This window comes from Oreochromis aureus, linkage group 6 (genome assembly GCF_013358895.1).
Source record: "Oreochromis aureus strain Israel breed Guangdong linkage group 6, ZZ_aureus, whole genome shotgun sequence".
In the NCBI taxonomy this organism is placed as follows: domain Eukaryota; kingdom Metazoa; phylum Chordata; class Actinopteri; order Cichliformes; family Cichlidae; genus Oreochromis; species Oreochromis aureus.
In genome coordinates, this window is record NC_052947.1 from 14,667,022 (window position 1) to 14,688,491 (window position 21,470).

Genomic DNA, 21,470 nt, shown 5'->3' on the forward strand with positions numbered 1-21,470 from the left:
CATGTGAAAAATGTGGTCTTTATTCAAATGGAGCATAATAAACTTTCCATGTCTGTACAACCGCCAATTCTGCTGAAACAATACAAGTTTTTTCTTTCTTGGCTAAAACTGCCAAACACTTTTCCTTTGAAGGGTTTGACTCGAGCAGGGAGCAGGTCCACTCTGAAGTCTGTCCTTCTGAAGGTGAAGAGTGGCTTCTGTTGGTGGACGAGTCGGATCACAGCTATCGGAGAGCCGTTATCATCAAGAACAAACACTCGGGGAGGTTCCTGGCAGTCCAGAACGGCAGCTTTATCGGACTAACATCATACAACGAGGACTGCAAATGGTTTTTAGAATGAAGAGGGATGCTTCTGTCAAAGCTGAGAGTTTGCCTGACGGAAAAAGCACGAGCAAACAAAAAGTTGGTGGGAATAAAATTCACTGCTGTTACTGTGACAAGAAAAACAAATAAAAAATCTTTAGAATCTTTTTCTCTTGAGGATTTCTGGTTTCCAGTTGACTGGGTGGCTTTCTTCTGTCTGCAGGAAAGAAAACATGGTTATTATTCATTTTATTTCCTGCTGCATAAGAATCGGCACAGAAATACAAGTTGAGTGTAACAGTGTAACGTACAGCGGTGTCATCCTCTTTGTAAACTTTAATGGTCTTGTCAGCCTCTGCGGTGATCAGTCGGCTTTCAGAGTGGTCGAACATGCAAGCGAAGATTCCCGACTCGCTGTCCAGAGATCCGGGCTGCACGGCTGCGTGGATACGCTGGAAATTGTATCCGGTCCTCCAGTCCCACATGTGGATAGTTCCATTGTCGGCTGTGTGTAATAAGGTCAGCGTTAGCCTCAAAAAAAATGATTTAAAACAAGCAAACAAAAAAAGGCAGACAGTTAAAGACAGCACCGCAGCTCTTTATTACCTCCAGACACCAACACGCCATCAGAGTTAACAGCCAGAGTGTTGATGATGGCGTTGTGGCCCGACAGGTTCTGGATGAAGTTTCCATCTGGGAACATCCACTGCTTGATGTTATCGGCAGATCCAGAGGCAAAAGTATATCTGCAAAACAAATATGACATCGATATCTGAAGAACAACAACTCTTAATTAGTTCTTGTAATTAAAGTCATGAACAAATGTGCTCCTGTAATCCTAAATCATGACTCAAGTATCAATTTATCTTCATTATCAATCAAAACTTTATTTTTTTTAAATTACAGGATTCACTTTGGCATGAAACAGGTAAACAAGGGTGTTACTAATCACATTAATTAGGCTTACAACTAACTGATGCAATTAGTAACACCTGTGTGTACCTGCCTCATGTCAAAGGAGCTACTGTAAAAACATATTTATAACAATTGCATAGTTTAACAAACAATATTGTAAAAAGCATCGTTTGAGGAGTCTGCATGCTGCGTTTCCCCCACTCCAACCAACGCTACCTTATAAAACACCACTTACTGTCTGGGGTGCAGGACCAGAGTTCGCACAGACTTCTTGTGGTTTGTAAGAGTTGCTCTGGTTTTCCCAGCAATCAGATCCCACAGCCTGATGGTTGAATCGTGGCTCCCTGCACAAACCGATCACACATTAGAGACAAGAGTGAAGAGAAACCACTTTAAAGCCTGTCTTACTGAGGGGTTTATACTGCTGTTGTGAGCGATTTGAAAAAAAATAATTGTACCTGTGATAATTTGTGGTTCTGCTGCCTGACATCTCACCGTGGCCACAGTGTTTGTGTGACCGGTCAGTGTGTGCACGTTTGCCTTCGTCCTGATGTCCCACACCTGCATGGACAGGGAGGACAAGCAGTTAGTGTCATCTCATAACCCTGCACATCACATTTGAACACAGCCCTTTAAAGTGGAAGAGTGGCATCTCTATAACAGACACAATATATAGTACTGTGCAGAAGGGTTGAGCCACCCCTCATTTCTTCATATCATTTCCATTACAATTAACTACCACCTCAATATATGAGGGGTCGTTATAGCAACGCAGTTGAAAGTCCCATGATGACAGGTCAATGGAGAACATTGAGATGACGGTATACCTGCTGCTCGGTCTGTGGCTGTTTGTCACACAGTTTTCTGCACTGTCCTGCTTCAACCTGATCAATTTCAGTCATTCCATCAATGTCATCCACTGATTCAACACAGAGTAAGAGCTTACCCTCGCTGTGGCATCTCTGCTGCACGTCACGAGCACGTCGATGGTCGGATGCAGATCCAGATCATACACTGCGCTGAGATGTCCGTGATAGTGCCTGATTACCTAAAATATAAACCAATATAGTCAAGAAACATCCACAACATTACAAAAAGAGAAAGAAAATAAACCACAACAGAAGCTAGATAGCTAGTTTCAGCTGCACCTTTATTCACCAGGGCTGTGCCTGTTTTATTGGGCAAAGATTTTATGCCAGATGCAACCCAAAAAAAAATATTTGTGTCACTTCCTGCGGGATCTTTCACAAGTGAATGTGTAAATCATTACAGCATAAAGCTGCTAAATAAACTGTTTTGAATGACACAAACCAATAACTCCCTTGTTTGAAAGTATACCTTGTTGTACTCCAGATCCCAACATTTGACCTGCTTGTCCTCCCCGCAGGAGAACAGGTAAGGACTGCGGTTGCTGACCGCCACGCCACGCACTGTGCTGATGTGTCCAGTCAGAGAGAGTTTCAGTTTTCCACTGGCCAGGTCCCAGATCTGTCAAGACAGGCAGCCTTCAAGTCAAATTAAGATAATCTGAGATTAATTTACAAACAGTTTAATAGGTAAAAATTGGGCATTCAGTATAACTTAATCATCTGTGAAGAGCAGGGTATTAAAGTTGCTAGCAGGCACTTTGTGTTTTCTGTAGGCTCAGACATGCCAATCTATTAAATAAACACAGGTAACGATCTCGAGGAGAGGTGACTCGGAGGAGAGCTAATTTAGCAGGGGAGAGAGAGGAGGACACAACACATGTTGTGTCCTGTTTCAACATGTCAGTCTTTGCTGTCATCATGTAACCAAACCGAGGTGACTCCATGTCAGATGAGCCATTTTTAGTTTGTCGCTTACTGTTATTTCCCGCTTGACTCACCTTTATAGTCCTATCAGCAGAGCCTGTGACAAACCACTGATTCCCAGGCTCTACAGCGATGGACCTCACCCAGCCAAGGTGACCGCTGATGACCTACCAGACAAAACAAACTACAGTTAAACAAACACAGAACATATCCCACCCAGACCTCGCCCACTGTATGCGCATCATGTCGAGTAAACTTAGAAAAGTTGAAATGATTGATAGTTACCCGAAACAGTTTCCATGGTGGATGCCACTGAGGTTTGGGCATTGTGGGCGCTCTCCTCATGAGAGTAGAATTTCTGGTGCCACCTCCCTCCAGGAGCGACTGAAAACACACTGATGATCAGATCTGCACTTCTTTCATTCAAACCGATTAGCCTGAGTAAAAGTAGGAATAAACTGTGACCTACCACTGCAGATGACGGAGGGTGAGATCGCTCTGCTCCTCCTGCATGCCGGTGGATGTCAGCAATACTGGCTGCTGTGCGACTCGCGTCCTGCCTACAAATGACCCACAGAGTAAATGATGGTTTATGAGTGAGTAAGCATCATTTTGTTATTAGTGCTTTTTTGCTAAATTGCTACTGGTGACTGACTCCCTTTGTACTGTGTGTGTGTGAGGGACAAAGTTTACCTAGCTTGCGATGGGGGTAAAACTAACGCCATGGAGTGTACTCCAGTGTCACTGGGATTCCTGTGCATCTTTGTGTCAGCGGTCAATGCCACCCCTGGTGAGTAAAAAATACTGGTTATAAAGACTCCAATTGGGATGATGAAATTAAATTAAAAAGTCACAAATTGAGAGTATTTACCTGGTCCAGACGGGTAGGCATGTGTCCCAGTGATCAGGTATTCTGGGTCCTCACCTGAAACGTAATATTCCCAAAATGTCTTTAAATCATGTAGTTTTGAAATAAAAGGTTTCAGAAAACAAAGAAAAGCTAAATTTAAAGACAAACTGAGCTTTTTAACAGCAAAAAATAACTAATAAAAATCTACATTTCCACATATTTGTTAATAATAAATTGTTGGCACACTTAAGAGTGACTCTGACATGCAGTGACACTTTCATCCTCACCTGGCTGAGCGTAGTTCTGGTGGCCTTCCATGCTGCCCGAAAGATGTGAGGCTCTGTCTTTCCCTTCCTTCAGGATGGGCAGGTGTAACACTGCATCGTAGTCTGCTTTCAGTTTAACCCCCATCTTCAACTTGTGGCTGCAAACAGATGACATAATGATGCATTTTCCTTTATAAACATCTAATATTTATAATCAAATGAGCATAATGATATTCACATGAACAACACAGTAAATACCTTGAACTTTTTACTAGTATTTGAAAGTAGATCTAATTTACTGTCTGGGGTGTAGCAGCAGAGATTTTTCTTTCTTTGAGGAGGAAATTGATAGCGCTTTAACTTCCTAGACAATAGACATTTTGGTAAACTGAAAATAAACTCCTGAAAAAATTAATGCTCTTTAGTGCTGCAGCTACAAATGCTTCTTTTTTCGACTGCTCCCTTTAGGGGTCACAACAGCAGAACATCTGCCTCCCTCTCACCTTATTACGAACATCGTCCTGTGTGAAACTCTCTGTATGTCCTCCTTCGTCTTTCTCTCCTGTTTGGCAGCTCAATCTTAAACATCCTTTGTCCAAACCCTCCTTTGCACATGTCCAAACTATCTCAGCGTTGTTTCTCTAACTCTAGACTGTCTTGAAAGTACTCGACCTGAGCTCTCCCTGTAATATACTCATTTTTATCCACCCCAGTCACGCCCAATGAAAAGCTTAACCTCTTCTGCTCTGCCATCACCACCTCCATCCCCTGTTTTTTGTCATTGCCAATCTCTCCAGCCCTCCTCATTTATCTGGTCTAGCGAGCAACACTAATACAAAGCGCTAGTGCAAAATGATTAAATTAAAACCTCTACAACAATTTCACACGGCATTAGAGCTTGCAATGTGAACCTGAGAAAGTGGTAACTAGTCTTAAATTATAGGAAAATATTTTTTGAAGGTCCACAAAAGGCTAAACGTAAAAAAAAATTAAAAAGAAAATCCAATAACCTGCAGATTTGTGAGATGCTTATTAAAACAGACGTTTTCACTGCTCTTCTCTGTACTGGACTACACTGTGCTGCAGTTCACCTGAACTAAATTAACATTGGACTCTGAAAACCCTGTAATTCACCCATAAGCACAACTTCAGATCATTAGAAGGTAACACTGTGACGTTTACCTTTCATCATCCAGCGCGATGGACTTGGCGTGATCAGACACAAACATATCATGAGTCCTTTTAAGAGATCTGAAGACCAGAGTGTGGACTGAGTGCTTCTGAACATCCTGTAGATGATAATAAATAAGAAAACACGTGTTTTAAACTAGTGCAACCACGGAAAACGTTGGGAGTAACTACTTTTTAACATGAGCAATGCAAACAAAACCATAAGCGTATGTGGTTGCAACAATTAGCCGAGCGGGGCTATGTGTCTGCCGGGCGGGCGGAAACACAAAAAAACCCCCAAAACGGACTTTAAATATCTTCTTACCTCAGTCATTGTGGCGGTAAAAATAAAGTAATGTTATAAAGAAGCGGAAAAATATCCCCTTTTTCAGCAAAACAAAGCACGTTCCCCAAAAAGTATCACGAACGCAAAAACATGACTACCGCGACGCTCCAACGACCGAATACCCCGGAAGTAAAGAGGTAAAAGGACAGCTAGCAGTTTGTTAGCGCCACCTATAGGCCAGGAGGGAAATTGAAATAAAATTTTAAAAAGCCAAATCTTTAACCTCTACTCGTCCGAATCGCTTTATAAATGCATAAAGCGAGGACACAGTATGTCCTTCTTTTCTTGACACTAATACTACTACTATTACTACTACTAATAATTAGTGCTCTCCAAGTTGCTTTAATCAGTTCAGTCTGCGCTTTGCCGTTCCTTTCTTTCTTACCACTCCTGCTAATTTTAGAAATAATGCCCTCTGTGGCACCATTTCCAGTGCTTTTGCCACATTTTTTTTTGCTTTTGCACTTACTGCAAAAACAAGGTCCAACACCAAAAACAGGTCCGCCACCAATCAGAAGGTCGGTGGTTCGATCCCAGGCTGCCTCCTGGCTGCATGCCAAATATCCTTGGGCGAGATACTAACCCCATGTTTGCCTATTGGTGGTGGTCAGACGGCCCGGTGCCGCCAGTGTCCGGCAGCCTCGCCTCTGTCAGTGCGCCCCAGGGCAGCTGTGGCTACAATGTAGCTTGCCATCACCAGTGTGTGAATGGGTGAATGACTGAATGTAGTGTAAAGCGCTTTGGGGTCCTTAGGGCTAAGTAAAGCGCTATACAAATGCAGGCCTTTTGTTTTTTTATAAAGTTTATCATTAATAGCTGCTTGTTCTGGAGCAGCACTGTGGTGTGATTAGCATTGTTGCTTTACAGCCAGAAGATCCAACGATTAAATCCAGCTGTGTCCAGCCGTTTCCTTTCACAGTCCAAAAGAAAAAAGAAAAAAGAAGCATGGATTTAACAGTGATTCTAAATTTCAAGAATGTCTGTCTGTTCAGTGTGTACTGCCTCTTGCCCCATAGAACAGGCTGTGTGACTCTGAACTGGACAAATGGTTCTGTCTGTTTTCTCCTGATCACCTTAACTGCTTATTTCTGGACTAACTAACCTCTAGCTGGTGAATAGTAGCTCATAATATACCAGGTCTTGGTGATTCCCAGAGGGTCCTATTTTAATGGATGGCAATGGCCACCAAATTATTATTGTGTTTAATGCTCTAGTCCTCGCCTAGTTAGCAGTGAGCTGTTTCTTATGGAGTCAAAGTGACATTTCTCCAGCTTTCACTCAGAATGTGTAAGCTGGACCTGTTTTCGCTGGACCTGTTTTCACTGTCCCTAATGACATCCTCAATGTAAGAGCCTGAACAAATCCACATTTAAATAAAGCAACATTGGTTCTATGCCACACAATCATAAAGATTACTGAGATCAGGGCTGCATGTATATTTCAACAACACTTTTCTTCATCTGTTTCCTGATTTCCTGATTTGGTGTTTGAGATTTGGTGGGAGGACAGGCCCAAATTTGGTTTTGCTTCCTTCTGTACCAGATCATGTTTGCCCAGCAGAGTACATCTATTAATGGTTATCCATTTCGAATTTGAACCTAAATGGTGCAGTGTGTGTGTGTGTGTTCCGTTATTGTGGCAGAGTAAATTTAAACAGTCATGTTTATATCAGTGTTTTTCAAAAATGTCTGAGGCCAATTTAATTAAAACAAACAAACAAACTGGCTTTTGAAAGAGTCAGTGGGTGTACTAACATAAGGCTATCCTGTTAAGAAGCTTTAGAAATCCACGCATTGTTCGGCAAAATCACATGCCAAGAGCTGGGCAGAATTTGGACTCTGACAGAGATTATCGATGTGAGTCTGATGATGCACGGGGACAAGTACTACAAGTTCAATGCAAAGTAAATAAACTGTGTTAGTGTGGCTCAAAATAAACAATTCAACTGAGATGCTCTGAAAGCTCTGCAACAATGTGACAAAATGGTTTTCTGTCCTCAAAGATTTAACGTCACAGTTTGTTCAGTTAGACATTTTTTTAAAAGATAGTTTATCTGGGCGACCACAGGAAAAGAAGATCATATTTATTAAAAGTCAAAATTGCTGCAAACTAAAATCTAAAAGTCATAATGAGCAGTCTTGAGATTTTGATGTGAAAACTGTAATAAAATGACTAAAAGACTGATTATCCAAAGCAAATTATTATAATCAGTTAATAAAACAAAAGTCAGGAGCCATTGATGGTTTCAAGAATATCTTTACTAAGCTGCTACATTCAGAATCTGGTACAACAACTCTGAGTTACTGTAACTGGAGAGTAATCTAGTTACATTATGGCCACCCTTATGTTTGAAGATGGTGCTTGTTATGGACAAACTGTGGTTTGCACCAGTAACAAGTCCAGTAACAAAACACCACTTGGGTTCAGATCTGGCCCAATCATACCCCTCCAGGTCTCACTGTTGTTGCTCACATGAGTGATAAAGTTTCCCAGTAAGACGACAGAGTCACCAGGTGGGGGACTCAAGTGGTCCCCCTCAAGCACCCCACCCAGGTAATCAAAGAAACTGGGTACTCTGGACTGACACTCAGGACCTGTTTCCTGACCCGAACAAACCCTGCCATCTATGTTGGAAAACTCCACCCCCTCTCCAGGAAACTCGTTCTAGAGTCCAAGATGTGGACTCTCGACCTCTCGACCTTATGCACTAGCTCAGGCTCCTTCCCCACCACAGAGGTGATGTTCCATGCCCCAGTCGCTAGTCTTGGTAGTCGGGGATCGGTCTGCCAGGGTCTCTGCCCCTGAGCGCAGCCCAGCACACACTGCACCGACCCCTATGACAAATCCTGAGGGTGGTGGGCCTACAGGAGGGTGGGCCCACGCCCCTTTTTTGGGCTGTGCTCAGCCAGGCCCCATGCACTAAAGCCCGGCCACCAGGTGTTCGACCTCGGTCATCCTCCTTGGGCCTGGCTCCAGAGCAGGGCCCCAGTAACCCTATATCAGGCAGGGTGAACTGCTCCCTGGATCATCTTTTCATAGGGATTTTTGAATAGCTCTTTGTCAGATCCTTCACCCAGGACAGATTTGACATGGGAGACCATAGCAGGGGGCAAAAGCCCACCAATAACATAGCCCCTGGGATTCCTGGGATACACAAACCCCTCCACCACAATAAGCTAGTGATTCATTGAAGGTATACAATGTGTCAGTTTCAAGATTTGATATGTTTTCTATGCTCTGCTGTGAAAATCTTATAGGTATATAAGATTTGCACACTATTGCTTTTTTTCTTTTTTTAGAATTGAGAGTGTAGCAAGGAAATGAGGAAAAAGAGACTCAGGTATTCTGCAAACAGAAAAATACAAAAACAAAAAAATAGAAACTTTTCCATGATGGCATTTTTCAGAGCTGTTAGTGAGAGCATTAAAAAAATTGTCTCTTTTAAGCATCTCCAAGTCCACCAAACTGTTTGACTCCAGCCTGCTGTCCTCCTGCTGTGATGCGACTGAGGGGAATGAGCTTCATGGTGGTCTCTTTCAGGGAGTACCAGCGGTTGTGCCACGTGACCCAAATTCACCAGCATCCTTTTCAGTGTACCTGCCACCTGCATAAAGATAATGCAAACAGTTTAGACCTCACATTAATTAGTACTTTTGTCTCTGTCACAGAATCGTGGATCTAAAGTTAGGTTTTGGTAACAACTGTTGAGTCATTTTTTTTCTTCCTCTAAGGTAACCTCGCTACTAGAGCAGACATGTTTGCCTTGTCCATAAGTGCGTTCTTACATAATCTGTTATCGTGTGTGTGGGTGTGTGAGTTTGTGTGTGTGTGTGTACCTTTTGTTGCCCTCCCATTCAACAAGCTCTATCCTGAGCACAATTGGGACGTTAGAGCTAGTACTGAACAGGTAAACCCTCTCATTGCTTAACCAGAATTCTGTGGTGAGAGATAACCGAAGCCCTGCTTGTACTGGACCCAGTTCTTGTGGAAGTCCAGACTGCCATCACGTCTCTGTAGGCAGTGATCAGAGACAAAAAGCATTTGTTAAATCCTAAAAGATTTTTGATCTAAAATTGACGACAGAGGGAATTTATGAAAAATTATTATCGAAGATTAGAAAACAAATGATTTTACACCTGGGACAGGCTCCAGCGACAGGCGATCCATTTTGATGTGTGGTTAAGGTGATGCATTCCCTTTGTATTACTGTGGACGTCAATCTCACAATAGGTCAGGAACTGCTCTGTTTCTTGGTTTTACATAGTAAAGACCACTTTTGGTGGCTCTCTTATTTGCTCTGTCTTGGTAGTGTAAGGAAAACCAAAAATAAAAAAATCAAGTAAAAAATATCATTTTCAACACGCAGAAATTACAGCCTTAGATGTAAGTCACGTAATAATTTGCCTTGTGTGCTCCAGTAGGTTGGTTTTGATCAGCTGACCTGTGCTACTGCAACTCAGGGGGGACAATTAGCTCCTCTTTTTCTGTAGAGAAACAGTGGTGTTGTATTATTACAGTATTATGGGTAAATTACTCTCCAAGTACATGTTTTTAGAGGCAGATGCATTGAAATCATCAGGATATAACTCACTGAATTTCAACCACTTTTCAAGTGGTTTTGTTTAGTTTTACTTCTGACAGCAATATGTATTATTTTGCATGATTTTGCATAATTGAAGGTTAACCCTAGGCAACACCAATATTGCTATTTAGAAAAACAGAATGTAAATGTGGTAGCCATGCTGGTTCAATGTGCCTTCAATTTTGAATAAATCCCCAACAGTGTTACCAGCAAAGCACCCCCACACCATCACACCTCCTCCTCCATGCTTCACGCTGGGAACCATGCATGAGAGACCATCTGTTCACGTTTTCTGTGTCGCACAAAGACAGAGCGTGTGGAACCAAAGATCTCAGATTTGGACTCATCAGACCAAAGCACAGATTTCCACTGGTCTAATGTCCTTGTTATTCTTGGCCCAACAAATCTCTTGTGTTTGTTGCTTTTCCTTAGTCATGGTTTCTTAGCAGCTATTTGATCGTAAAGACCTGATTCACACAGTCTCCTCTGAACAGTTGATGCAGAGATGTGTCTGCTACTGGAACTCTGTGTGACATTTATCTGGGCTCTGATCGGAGGTGCTGTTAACTTGTGATTTCTGAGGCTGGTGACTCGGATGAATTTATCCTCAGCAGCAGAGGTGACTCTTGGTCTTCCTTTCCTGGGGCGGTCCTCATGTGAGCCAGTTTCGTCGTGGTTCTTGATGGTTTTTGCTACTGCACTTGGGAACACATTCAAAGTTTTAGCAATGTTCTGGACTGACTGACCTTCAGTTTTTAAAGTAATGATGGACTGTCGTTTCTCTTTACTTAGCTGATTGGTTCTTGTCATAATATGAAGTCTAACAGTTGTCATATAGGGCTGTCAGCTGTGTACCAACATGACTTCTCCACCACACAACTGATGGTCCCAACCCCATTAAGAAGGCAAGAAACTCCACAAATGAACCCTGAACTAAATAACACGAGAACTTAACATTAATGCAATTTAACAGAAGAAAAACAAAAATACAAAATAAACTCAAAACACTGGGTCACAGACCCAGCCCCTAACACTTAATGACAACAAAGCAAGTTCTCAATAATGATTACACATTTTTTGCATTGAAGAGATGATGAAATTGTTAGATTTGGATTGCAACTCAAACCAAGTGTCTTTTGTAACATACTTTATTTACCTCGATAATTGTTTGAAATAACTCAAACAAAAGTAACAATCTGAGTCATTCTCTGATGAATATGTAGCTGAATGTTTCTGTGAAACATTCAGCTACAAACTACAACATTCAATTAAGATGCAAATGTGACCAAAAAAATCATGAAATGGAACATAATTTCACTCGAGGAGTCGAATACAAAACATCCATATACATATTATTATAAGTCTGACTCGCTTACTGCAGAAAACACCGAATGATTTATACTTTTACACAGTATTCATGACAGAAATGTCAGAATTTTAAATAGTCACACATTTTGTATTACATATTTTTATAAAATGAGAACGTTATTTGTTAATTTGGTGGGGTCACGGGCCATAGTTTGATTATCCTTCCTCTTGTACCTGACTATGTTTGCCCAGTAGAGTACATCTATCAAAGGTTATCCAGTCTAAACTTTAACCTAGCTATTGCAATGTGTGGGCGATGTCTGTGGTGTGGGATGGCAAATTCAAACAATCCAGTTTAAGATTAATTATTTTACTGACGTTATTGTGAGATAGTTTAAAAAACTGATAAAAATCAATTAAAAAACCCCCCAGAACAGAACAAAAATATCACCTACTGTCTTTGACCAGTATTCATAGCAGTTCATGTGTCATTTGGCATAATGATGTACAAAGGATCTGGTGGAATTTGAACTCCATGAGATTATCGATGTGAGTCTGATGATGCCTCTGGACAAGTACAACCAGTACAATACAAAATAAATAAACGGTGTTGGTGTGGCTCAAAATAAACAAGGCAATGATTTTCCAATAACTCTGCAACAATACGAAAAATGGCTTAAGGTCAGAAAAGCACACAACACGGTTTGTTCAGTTAGCAACATTGTGAGATCATACAGTACGTAACATATTCAGACCACCTGCCATAAAAACAGGAAAACACAAATACTTTGTAAATCTCTCAAAAACTTATTTTCAACCAAAATAATTGTTAATAATCACAACAAAAATTATGTTGCTATTTATTAAAATTCATTTTTAATAGTCAAATTTGATCTGGCACACTGAACGTCTCTGAGAAGTCACAAATTAATGAATAATTCTTTTAGTAAATGTATTTTTTTATTTAAATAAATAAATAATTTTTTTAAAGCTGCATTTTTTTCTGCTTTTTAAAAAACAGTAAATGTGAAAATTCATGAATAACAACATAACTATATTTTGGCATTAAAAGTATTACGTTTAAAGAGCTTGCACATAAAAAAACAATTAAAAATTGCCAGTCAGTACTTTTAATACTTTTACAGTACTTTTACACAGCTATGGCATAAACCTTGCATTGGGTGGGGATCTAATTAATTTGTGAAAACGTATTCGTGCTGTCAGCATTAATCTCGTTAAAATGACGTTAACGGCATGCATGGCGCTAACGCGTTGATGCTGTCCAGGGGGGCGATGCGCGATAACTCGCTAATGGAGATTTGCCGCGTTAATGCGGTTATGGCGTTAATGTTATTTTAACAAGATTAATACTGACAGCAAATTGAATGAATTCTTCAATTATAAAATGGTTGAAGGAATGAGGGACATGCTTAATAAGCTGCTACCTTACATTTCATTACTGTAATGAAGATATTCTCTGAAGAACCCTTTATGTACTTGTACTGAACTGTTTCCAGCTTTTTGGTGTCGTGCTTTGAGGGTCACTCTCAATGCTGACATTTTACAACTGCTCATTTTATGAAAGAGAAAAACTCATGGCCTAGTTTCTGTGTTTTGTTGCTTTTAGAGTAAACTCAGTTGGCTTTTAAGTTCTGTAGGAGGGCTTGATGTGGTATTCAGTTTGACCTGTGTGTGGGGTTCATTACAGCAAATGAAGTAGACACAAAATTGAGTATTTAAGGTGGTATTTAAGTCAGGGCATGTCTTGCTTTACATACAGGTGTATATAACTGACTGTGAATTATACTTTAGGAAATATTTTTGTTTCATTGCAACATATTTTTAGTTGGTTTAATAATTCAGCTGCTGGCCAACATGACTTTATGTATATCTGAGCAGACAACAAGTTGATCCATATAAATACTGACCACCCATTTCTAGAGAAGCAAAGTGGTTTTATTTAAAGATCTGAAAAACAGTGAAGAGGAAAAAGGAACTCAGATATAATGGAGACATTACAGAAAAACAAAAAGTCGGTAAGTTTCCATGGAGGCATTTTATTTAATCTAAGGAGTTTTCAGGGCTGTTAGTGAGAGCATAACAAAAACCTGGTCCCTTTTTTTAAGCGTCTCCAAGTCCACCAAACTGTTTGACTCCAGCCTGCTGTCCTCCTGCTGTGATGCGACTGAGGGGAATGAGCTTCATGGTGGTCTCTTTCAGGGAGTACCAGCGGTTGTGCCACGTGACCCAAATGATGCCGTTGTCGAAGCCAAATTCACCAGCATCCTTTTCAGTGTACCTGCCACCTGCATAAAGATAATTTAAACAGTTTAGACCTCACATTAATTTGTACTTTTGTCTCTGTTTATGCTAACTGTGGCTGCTTTTAGCCAGGAGGGTCTTACCCTGGTAGTATTTTCCATTCAAATGTGCAGCATGACATCTGTTCATCCACCACCCAGAGCCGTCCTGCTGAGCACAGTTGCCGTCGTACTTGTCGTTGTCCTTGTCAAAGGTGCTGAACTGCATGCCGTTGTGTGCTGTGTAGAACTTGTCGCTGGGGTCATCTCCAAAGTCAAAACCATCAAATGCATCTCCTGCATCTCCACCGAAGTAGAAACCGTAGGTCATCCGGTACATGTCGATCTCTGGCCCCACTCTGAACATGTTATAGTCGGCATACCTGGAGAAACACAGCCACAGAGAATCGTGGATCTAAAGTTAGTTTTTGGTAACAACTGTTGAATCATCTCTTTTCTTCCTCTAAGGTAACCTCGCTACTAGAGCGGTCATGTTTGCCTTGTCCACAAGTCCCTTTCTTACATAATCTGTTATCGTGTGTGTGTGTGTGTACCTTTTGTTGCCCTCCCAGTCAACAAGCTCTATCCTGAGCACAGTGGGGAAGTTGGTGCTGGTAGTGAGCGCGTGAATCTTCTCGTTACCTAACCAGAACTCTGTGGTGTCATCTGGTGAGAGATAACCGAAGCCCTCCTTGTACTGGACCCAGTTCTTGTGGAAGTCCAGACTGCCATCACGTCTCTGTAGGCAGGAAGGCGTGATCAGAGTCATCAGTTTATTGGGTGGTTTCACCACTTAGTTAACAAAACATGATTTAATGCCTTCATGACTTAATGAAAATTGTAGTGAATATTTAATTTTACACAAATGTAAAGATTAATTAAAATAGATTGTAAACGTTTAGATAAACAGTTATGTTACTTTTCATTTTATGATTTCTGTTATTAAGTCACTGTCACTGTCATGATTTCTCAGGTCATAGGGACGGTCCAAAGAAATGCTAATGACACTGAAGAGGACTAGTTTTTAAAGCCAAAGCCTCAATTTTTGGTTACTCTGAGGTGTCACGTGTACGTGACCTTTGTCTGACTCTTATTATCCATTTCCATCCCTCCAAAAATACACAGGAATCACTTAGTGTAAGATCAATGATACGTACTCTTTGTATTACTGTGAAGCCACGTCCAAAGCTGTCAATCTCACAATAGACCAGGAACTGCTCCGTTGATTTTATTGGCTTCACATAGTAAAGGCCGCTGGTGGTGGCGCCCTTGTTTGCAACGTCCTGGCAGTCTGATTAGAAAAACATATTTTTTAAAAATGAGCAGCCTATTATGAAACACAAAAACCTGAATATTTTCTAAGTTGGGTAAATAATTATGTAATCACATCCACTACAAAAGGTCACAGGACATTACATCTAGGATAAATGTTTGCTCTGCTCTGAAGCAGCATATTGATTTTAGCCTGTGACCAAACGCTGAAAGACAACAAATGTTGTTCAGATGAGACAAGATTGAGAAACTTCTTGTGAAACAGAAATAACCTAGAGGTCATATTATTTCTTCTTCTTCTTTTTTTACCTGTTCCTGTGGTGGGTTGGATCTCAACTGTGTCTCTGCAGGGCTCATTGCATTTCTGCTGCAGCTGATTCGAGAGCTGTTTCAAGTCTGCCATTCTTCTCTCATTGGAGGAGATTACGTTCTGAAGTTCACTGGAAAGAGAGGATTACAGTCTATGAGCTGTACCTTGGTTTTATACACAGATAAAAAGCTGAGATGAATCCTAAGTATGAACCTGAACTTATACAAAGATCTAATTTAACGTATAAGGTCAATAGATTTTTAGGGACGTAGTGTGGGTAACAAATGTCTCCTGAGTACATTGAACTGTGGGAATAGGTGGACACTGATGCTGCTATGTATAGAAATTCAGTTTCAAGCTTCCTTTGGAGTTTTGTGTTTTGCATCTTCACATTGAGAACCTGACAGAAGTTCATGTTTATTCAGCAACAACACATTATATTAAAAAAAGAATAATTTATATGTCGTTGATTAAAAGCAATCAATCAACAAACGAGCATTGTAACTAAATGCAGTGGAGTAACTAACTGTTGTAAGAGTATAAATTGAACTTTTGGTAAGGTAACTTACAATATTTGCTGTTCTTGAGCAACTATGGTCTTCTCAAACCGAACAACATCATCCAGGATACTTGTTGACTTTTTGAAATGTACGTCTGAAATGGAAAAAATGAGCCGGTTTGACTGTATTCTTGATTTCGCATCAATATGCTGCTCAACCTGATGGCATTAATGTAAGTGTTAAGATGATTAAACGTCACAAAATAACTGCGTTACCTGGGTCAGAGCTCTTTTGATGTGCCACAGTTGAATCTTTCATGTAAGTAATTGTTTCTTCAGCCCCTCGAGTCAAATTGGCAATTGTTTCCAGTTCCCTTAGCAACTGGTCCAAATCCTGGTCCACCATTTCTGTATATCTTTGCATGTAATCAGCAACTCCACATGTGGTTGGACAGTATTTTCCCTAAACACAAATGGAGCATGTCAACAAAACAAACAAAACTCTTTATGATGGTGTGCTTTTATAGAAATATAATCCATACTGGAAGAAGCTTTGATTTAAAGCTGCGCACTTACAAAGCCATCATTGGGGCTGCATTCTTGTATGTTGTCTCCTCGGATTTGCTGCACAAAAAAAGGAACAATAAATATAATTTTTATGCTCAATAAAACTACATCAGCAAAACTGCAAAAGTGCTCAGTGACTTACTGCTGACGAGAAGGAGAAAAGTAACAAAAGTCCTGCTGTTGTAAGAAGTGATGGAGCCATGTTGCTTTGGCCGCCAGTTGTGGTTTTGTCTTGTTGGAGAATGAAGAGCAGCTCGACTCTGTTGGTTATTTATCTGAACAAGGTCCTCAGTCCAGACTTTGATAAGGGGTTCATAGGTAAACAATCCCACTCACTTTGTTGTGAAAATCCCATGACTCAAATGTCCAACAGACATCATTGCCAGGAGTTGATGCGGTCTGCAACTGATAGCTGTGGTAAAGGACACTTCTATGAGATTGCCATGTACTGTACGTCTTTGTAAACTCTGATGATGGTAAGGCTGTCAACAAGTTTGAAGAAATCGTGACTCGCACTTTAAGACCTGACAGTATTATTGAATTTGGAAACCAGCGCAATTGAGCTCGCTCTAGCCAAGAGTTCAGATTGTAACATAGTTTATTTACTTTTCTTAAACTTTGCTTGATAAAACACAGACAACAAGCATTCCTTGAAAAAATGCCATAATATGTTCCTGTGAACAAAAACGGGATTAAACACATTGTTTTTATATTTTAGACTGATGAACAATTACAATTATTAACAGCACACATTAATAAATCATTATGATGATTACTGACTTTGGCTTGCTTAATTCAGACTTGCCTGAATGAGACTTTTCTCCCTACAACAGTAATTTTATTTAATGATCACTTTGATTCTCAGTCAGCCGGTTAAAATTATTGGTAAATGGTAAATGGCCTGTATTTATATAGCGCTTTAATAGTCCCTAAGGACCCTAAGGACCCCAAAGCGCTTTACATATCCAGTCATCCACCCATTCACACACACATTCACACACTATTACTATTCTTTACTATCCTAACAAGGGTCCCCTAACCCTAGCAAAGTAGTTATCTGTGGTTTCTGACATGTGATGATACGGTCATGGTATAAAGCAGGAAATGCCTTCATCATAACTACATCGCGCAGCCTGCTTGTAAAGCCATCACTGAATGCAAACAGCTTTAAAACCTTTCTGTAGTGAATCCACCAGGCTTTATAATGTCGCTAAAATATGTTGACTAGACAAATTGTTTTACTGTAACAGGGCAGGCTGTGATATTTTGAAACTTTTATTTTGAAAGTTGACTGCACAGGCATGTAAAACCAACCACTAGTGGGAGTGGAATCACAATAGACCCCACAAGACACATACAGGACACCAAACACACCAACAAACTGAAGACTTTAGCAGGATTCAGTCTGATGCAGTGAACTGACTTTTAAACGGTTATCTTTTTGTTGTTGCTGAGCAAGAACAGAAAACTTGGGACACAACAATAACACAATTTTCTGAACTATCTAAATCTTTGAAAATAAGCTACATTAGACAGCACTGAAGTTAGCTTTGCCTTACTGAAGTTTCATGAAAACAAGTTTCTGTTACAAAGTGTCTGTGAACAAAATGCTATTGGAAAGAATCATAGTGGAGTAATCCCTGTGGACTTTGCAGTCTGTATGTATGCAGGGGAACACTAACGATCCTCTTCCTTAATTCTGCAGGAAAAATCTACTTTTCTAGGAAAACAAAGCAGCTAAGTTACAGGCTTAATTTATAAGGAGCACATGTGCTGCTGCGTTATTGTTGACTGAGCTGGAGCTGAACTGAAGCAAATACAGACCAACATGAAAGAGCAAAGAAAAAACCCCAAACTGTGGCGTGTGGTCAAAGAAAACTCAGATATGATTAATGAGTAACTGGAGCACTCTTTGTCAGGGGCTAATTTCAATTTCATGGACAAATCAATGTAAATAACAACAGCTTTGTTGTAGATGAATGCATTTTAAAACATTTTATAAAGTTGCTTTATTTTAGAGGGACATATAGTCCTATTCAGTCCATCTGAAGTAATCTCATCATGAATGCACATGTAATTTTCTAGATGATTCTATGACTTCCGTGTCTTCTGTGTTTCTGAGGGAACTTTTATTGTATTTATCAATAGTACTTAGTTGTTTAATACCCATAAGACAATACATGAACACATATTCAGATTTACTCCACAGTGTCCACAGGCCCAGAGGGCTTTTGACCTTTATTATGGTGTTGGGAAATAACAGCTAACTGAGTTAGTGAAGCATGAATCCAGTGCATTTGAGCCCCAAGCCTTCTTGCTAACTACTGCATACATAAAAATACACATACTGATACATGCATACATCATGAGGAATTTTATACTAGCCTTTATACTACTCTATCACATGAATTTCACCCTTGGGGTTCCTTGTTGACAAATCAATCATCAAATTAGCTAATATCCTCTACCCATTTCTCTACAAGTTCATGCTGCCAGCTTATATATGTCATCACACAACGCTCTGGGAACGTGACTGTAATCCCTGCTCATACACGTCAAATGATCAGGTGGGTATTAAATCACTTAAATCAAGTGCTGTGGGGACATAGAAGCACCTAAACACCTAAAACAAGCAGTTCCAAGGACCAGAGTTTAGAAATGAAACATTATTGTAATGTAACTGCATAATGTTGTAGAAAATGACCTACAACAATGCTGTTTTGGTAAATAAGTTAAATCAAAGTGTGTCTTACTTCTTTAAATACTTTAATATTTTAAAAAAATATATTTCTGTACATGCATATTTTTAATATGTTTATTTCAATTTAAAGAGATAAAGGAGACACTAGTCTTAAAAGCAGCTGGCATTACGTCCAATCCGGATTTGGCTCCTGGAAGGATCTCTTCATCCCTGGGTCAAAGGTCAAACTCTCTTCTGAAATGAAATTTTAAGGATCAGTTGGATGGATCATGGATCATACCATGGAGGGTTAAGCTAACCCCCACTAACAGAGAGCGAGACACTACAGTTAACATTAAACTAAACTACAGGTAAAAATGCATGCACTAATGCGATTTTGTGTGTGCCCAGTAAAAGCACCAATTCAGCTCATCACAAGGCTCCAGTTTCATGCTGCTCTGCTTGTTTGAGTCACAGTTACAGGAAACATGCTCTCATGAGGCAGATGAGTTTGAAAGTACCTCTACTGTCTTTTTATGAATGAACTGACTTTTATTTCTACTGTCAAATTGTTTGCAGACTTCACTGCTATAATTTCAGAGTATGGTGGAAAAATCAAATAAGCAGACACGAGTAAGTAAACAGATCCTTCCAAAGATGCTGTGTAGTTTTAAATAGGTGTAGCTGCTGAAAATTGTTTTTCCCTGGCCATCTCTTCAAGGTGCTGTGAGCAAACACACCTCTTTTTATTACAACAGAACAAACACTAAAGATACATGTGACTTAATATAGCTTAATAATGGTTGATCTGTGGGCCCCATGTTGACATTAAATGATAAACCTTGACTACCTTTGTGTGACCAGGTTTTATTATGTGGAAAAAAACAGGCCCAGGATGGATATAAAGCCTCGCTGACCTGAGAATGAACTGCCAGGCCCATGAACCTAAACAGTGTTGAACTTTTGCTGAACTTTCTATAGACACCAGATGGAAAGTGCCTCTTTCTTTCTTTAAGTGCCATGAAGACACGAGCACACTCTCTAAACACCGGGTTCAGGATGTTTAGATGTGTTTTGGGCTGTTGTCGATGCGTTCACACACTCATGCCCGACTGACATTCTTACACTGTCGCACGTTATCAGGATGCAAAGCAACCAAAAAAAGCAAGTTTTTAGTTTTCTTTATAAAGACTGTGTATACTCTGGAAATAGGTCCAAAGAATATTATGCAGAATAAATGCAGTTTTCTTTAAAATGAAAACATTCACATTCCACATCTTAAGAAAATACGTCCTTATGTCAGTAATCAACTTAAGCACCAAAGCTGAAAAACAAAGTCAGCATAGTTCACAGGTCGTCTGACCAGGAATTAAATTTAAAGAGCCTTGTTTGGATGCTTCAGCGGTCACAGCTATAATTCTGGAGCTGTTTGACCGTGGCGTAAATCTCCCCAGGATGGAGGGCAAAGGTTTGCGGTTTGGCCACATTCGGGTTCAACCTGCGGCCGCGCGCGGTTAAGTCGCCTCAGCTGAAGGTGGTGTGATCTGCAGTAACACATGCGGGGACATTGACACTTTGTTGTCCACATATCACAAACTAATGTGTAAAAAGTACATTATCATCATCAGTAATTCTTCTAATATCAGGAAATGTAGCAGATTTGCAGTCAGCGTAATTCACACAGACTTTATTTGGTTCTGCTGGTGTGTTTTTGTGGCAGTAAACTTTTTATGTTAATAATGCAACTACCTGTGTTTGTCTGCTGTATATGCGCATTCATGTGTTAATAAGAAATGCATCAGATCAAACCTTTGTGGAATGCATAACGATAACAATCTTCTGTGCACTGTTTGTGGCCCTCGCACTCATTAGACACAAAGTCCTGAATGATAGCCTAACATTACTCATGATTCCCTTAAAACTGGACCAGGTAGCAGTTTTTATGAAACATTACTTCATCTAAAGTATTGTTGTGGGTTACGCATTTACTTGGCAAGCAAAAGGTCGCTGGTTCCAGCTGGAGACACAAATCCCTTTTGGGATTGTGTCAGAAAGAGCCTCTGGTGTAAAACTCTACAAAATCAAAAATTTGGAGTTACCCACTGTGGGGAGCAGCTGAAAGTGGCTTCTTCTTCATTATCATCCATCCACAGGTGAATTCACAGCTGTGCGTGCTACATGTTGCCTGTTGATGTGTTTTCGACATTAGATGTCAGCTACACAGAGAAATAACCTCCAGCTAAGAGCCAAATCTCTGCTTTTATTCATGAGATTGTTGGATGATGCATAGAAAGATAGAGGATATTAA

General features: G+C 40.2%; 2 protein-coding genes across 2 annotated transcripts; both read right to left on the reverse strand.

The window, feature by feature from the left end:
• plrg1 (pleiotropic regulator 1) lies at positions 1–5,784 on the reverse strand. Its single transcript, XM_031729796.2, has 15 exons — positions 5,624–5,784; positions 5,311–5,417; positions 4,150–4,286; positions 3,884–3,937; positions 3,706–3,799; positions 3,482–3,572; positions 3,298–3,396; positions 3,087–3,179; positions 2,558–2,707; positions 2,166–2,267; positions 1,678–1,780; positions 1,455–1,563; positions 911–1,050; positions 616–809; positions 1–521 (listed from the first exon to the last, which is right to left on the reverse strand). The coding sequence occupies exons 1-15, from the start codon at positions 5,630–5,632 to the stop codon at positions 462–464; spliced, it is 1,542 nt and encodes a 513-aa protein (XP_031585656.1). The 5' UTR covers positions 5,633–5,784; the 3' UTR covers positions 1–461.
• A 7,688-nt stretch (positions 5,785–13,472) lies between these two features.
• fgg (fibrinogen gamma chain) lies at positions 13,473–16,784 on the reverse strand. Its single transcript, XM_031729799.2, has 9 exons — positions 16,625–16,784; positions 16,492–16,539; positions 16,192–16,378; positions 15,986–16,070; positions 15,416–15,546; positions 14,992–15,125; positions 14,389–14,573; positions 13,940–14,217; positions 13,473–13,840 (listed from the first exon to the last, which is right to left on the reverse strand). Exons 1-9 carry the CDS (start codon positions 16,682–16,684, stop codon positions 13,656–13,658), a joined length of 1,293 nt encoding a protein of 430 aa, XP_031585659.1. The 5' UTR covers positions 16,685–16,784; the 3' UTR covers positions 13,473–13,655.
• Positions 16,785–21,470: the final 4,686 nt, after the last annotated feature.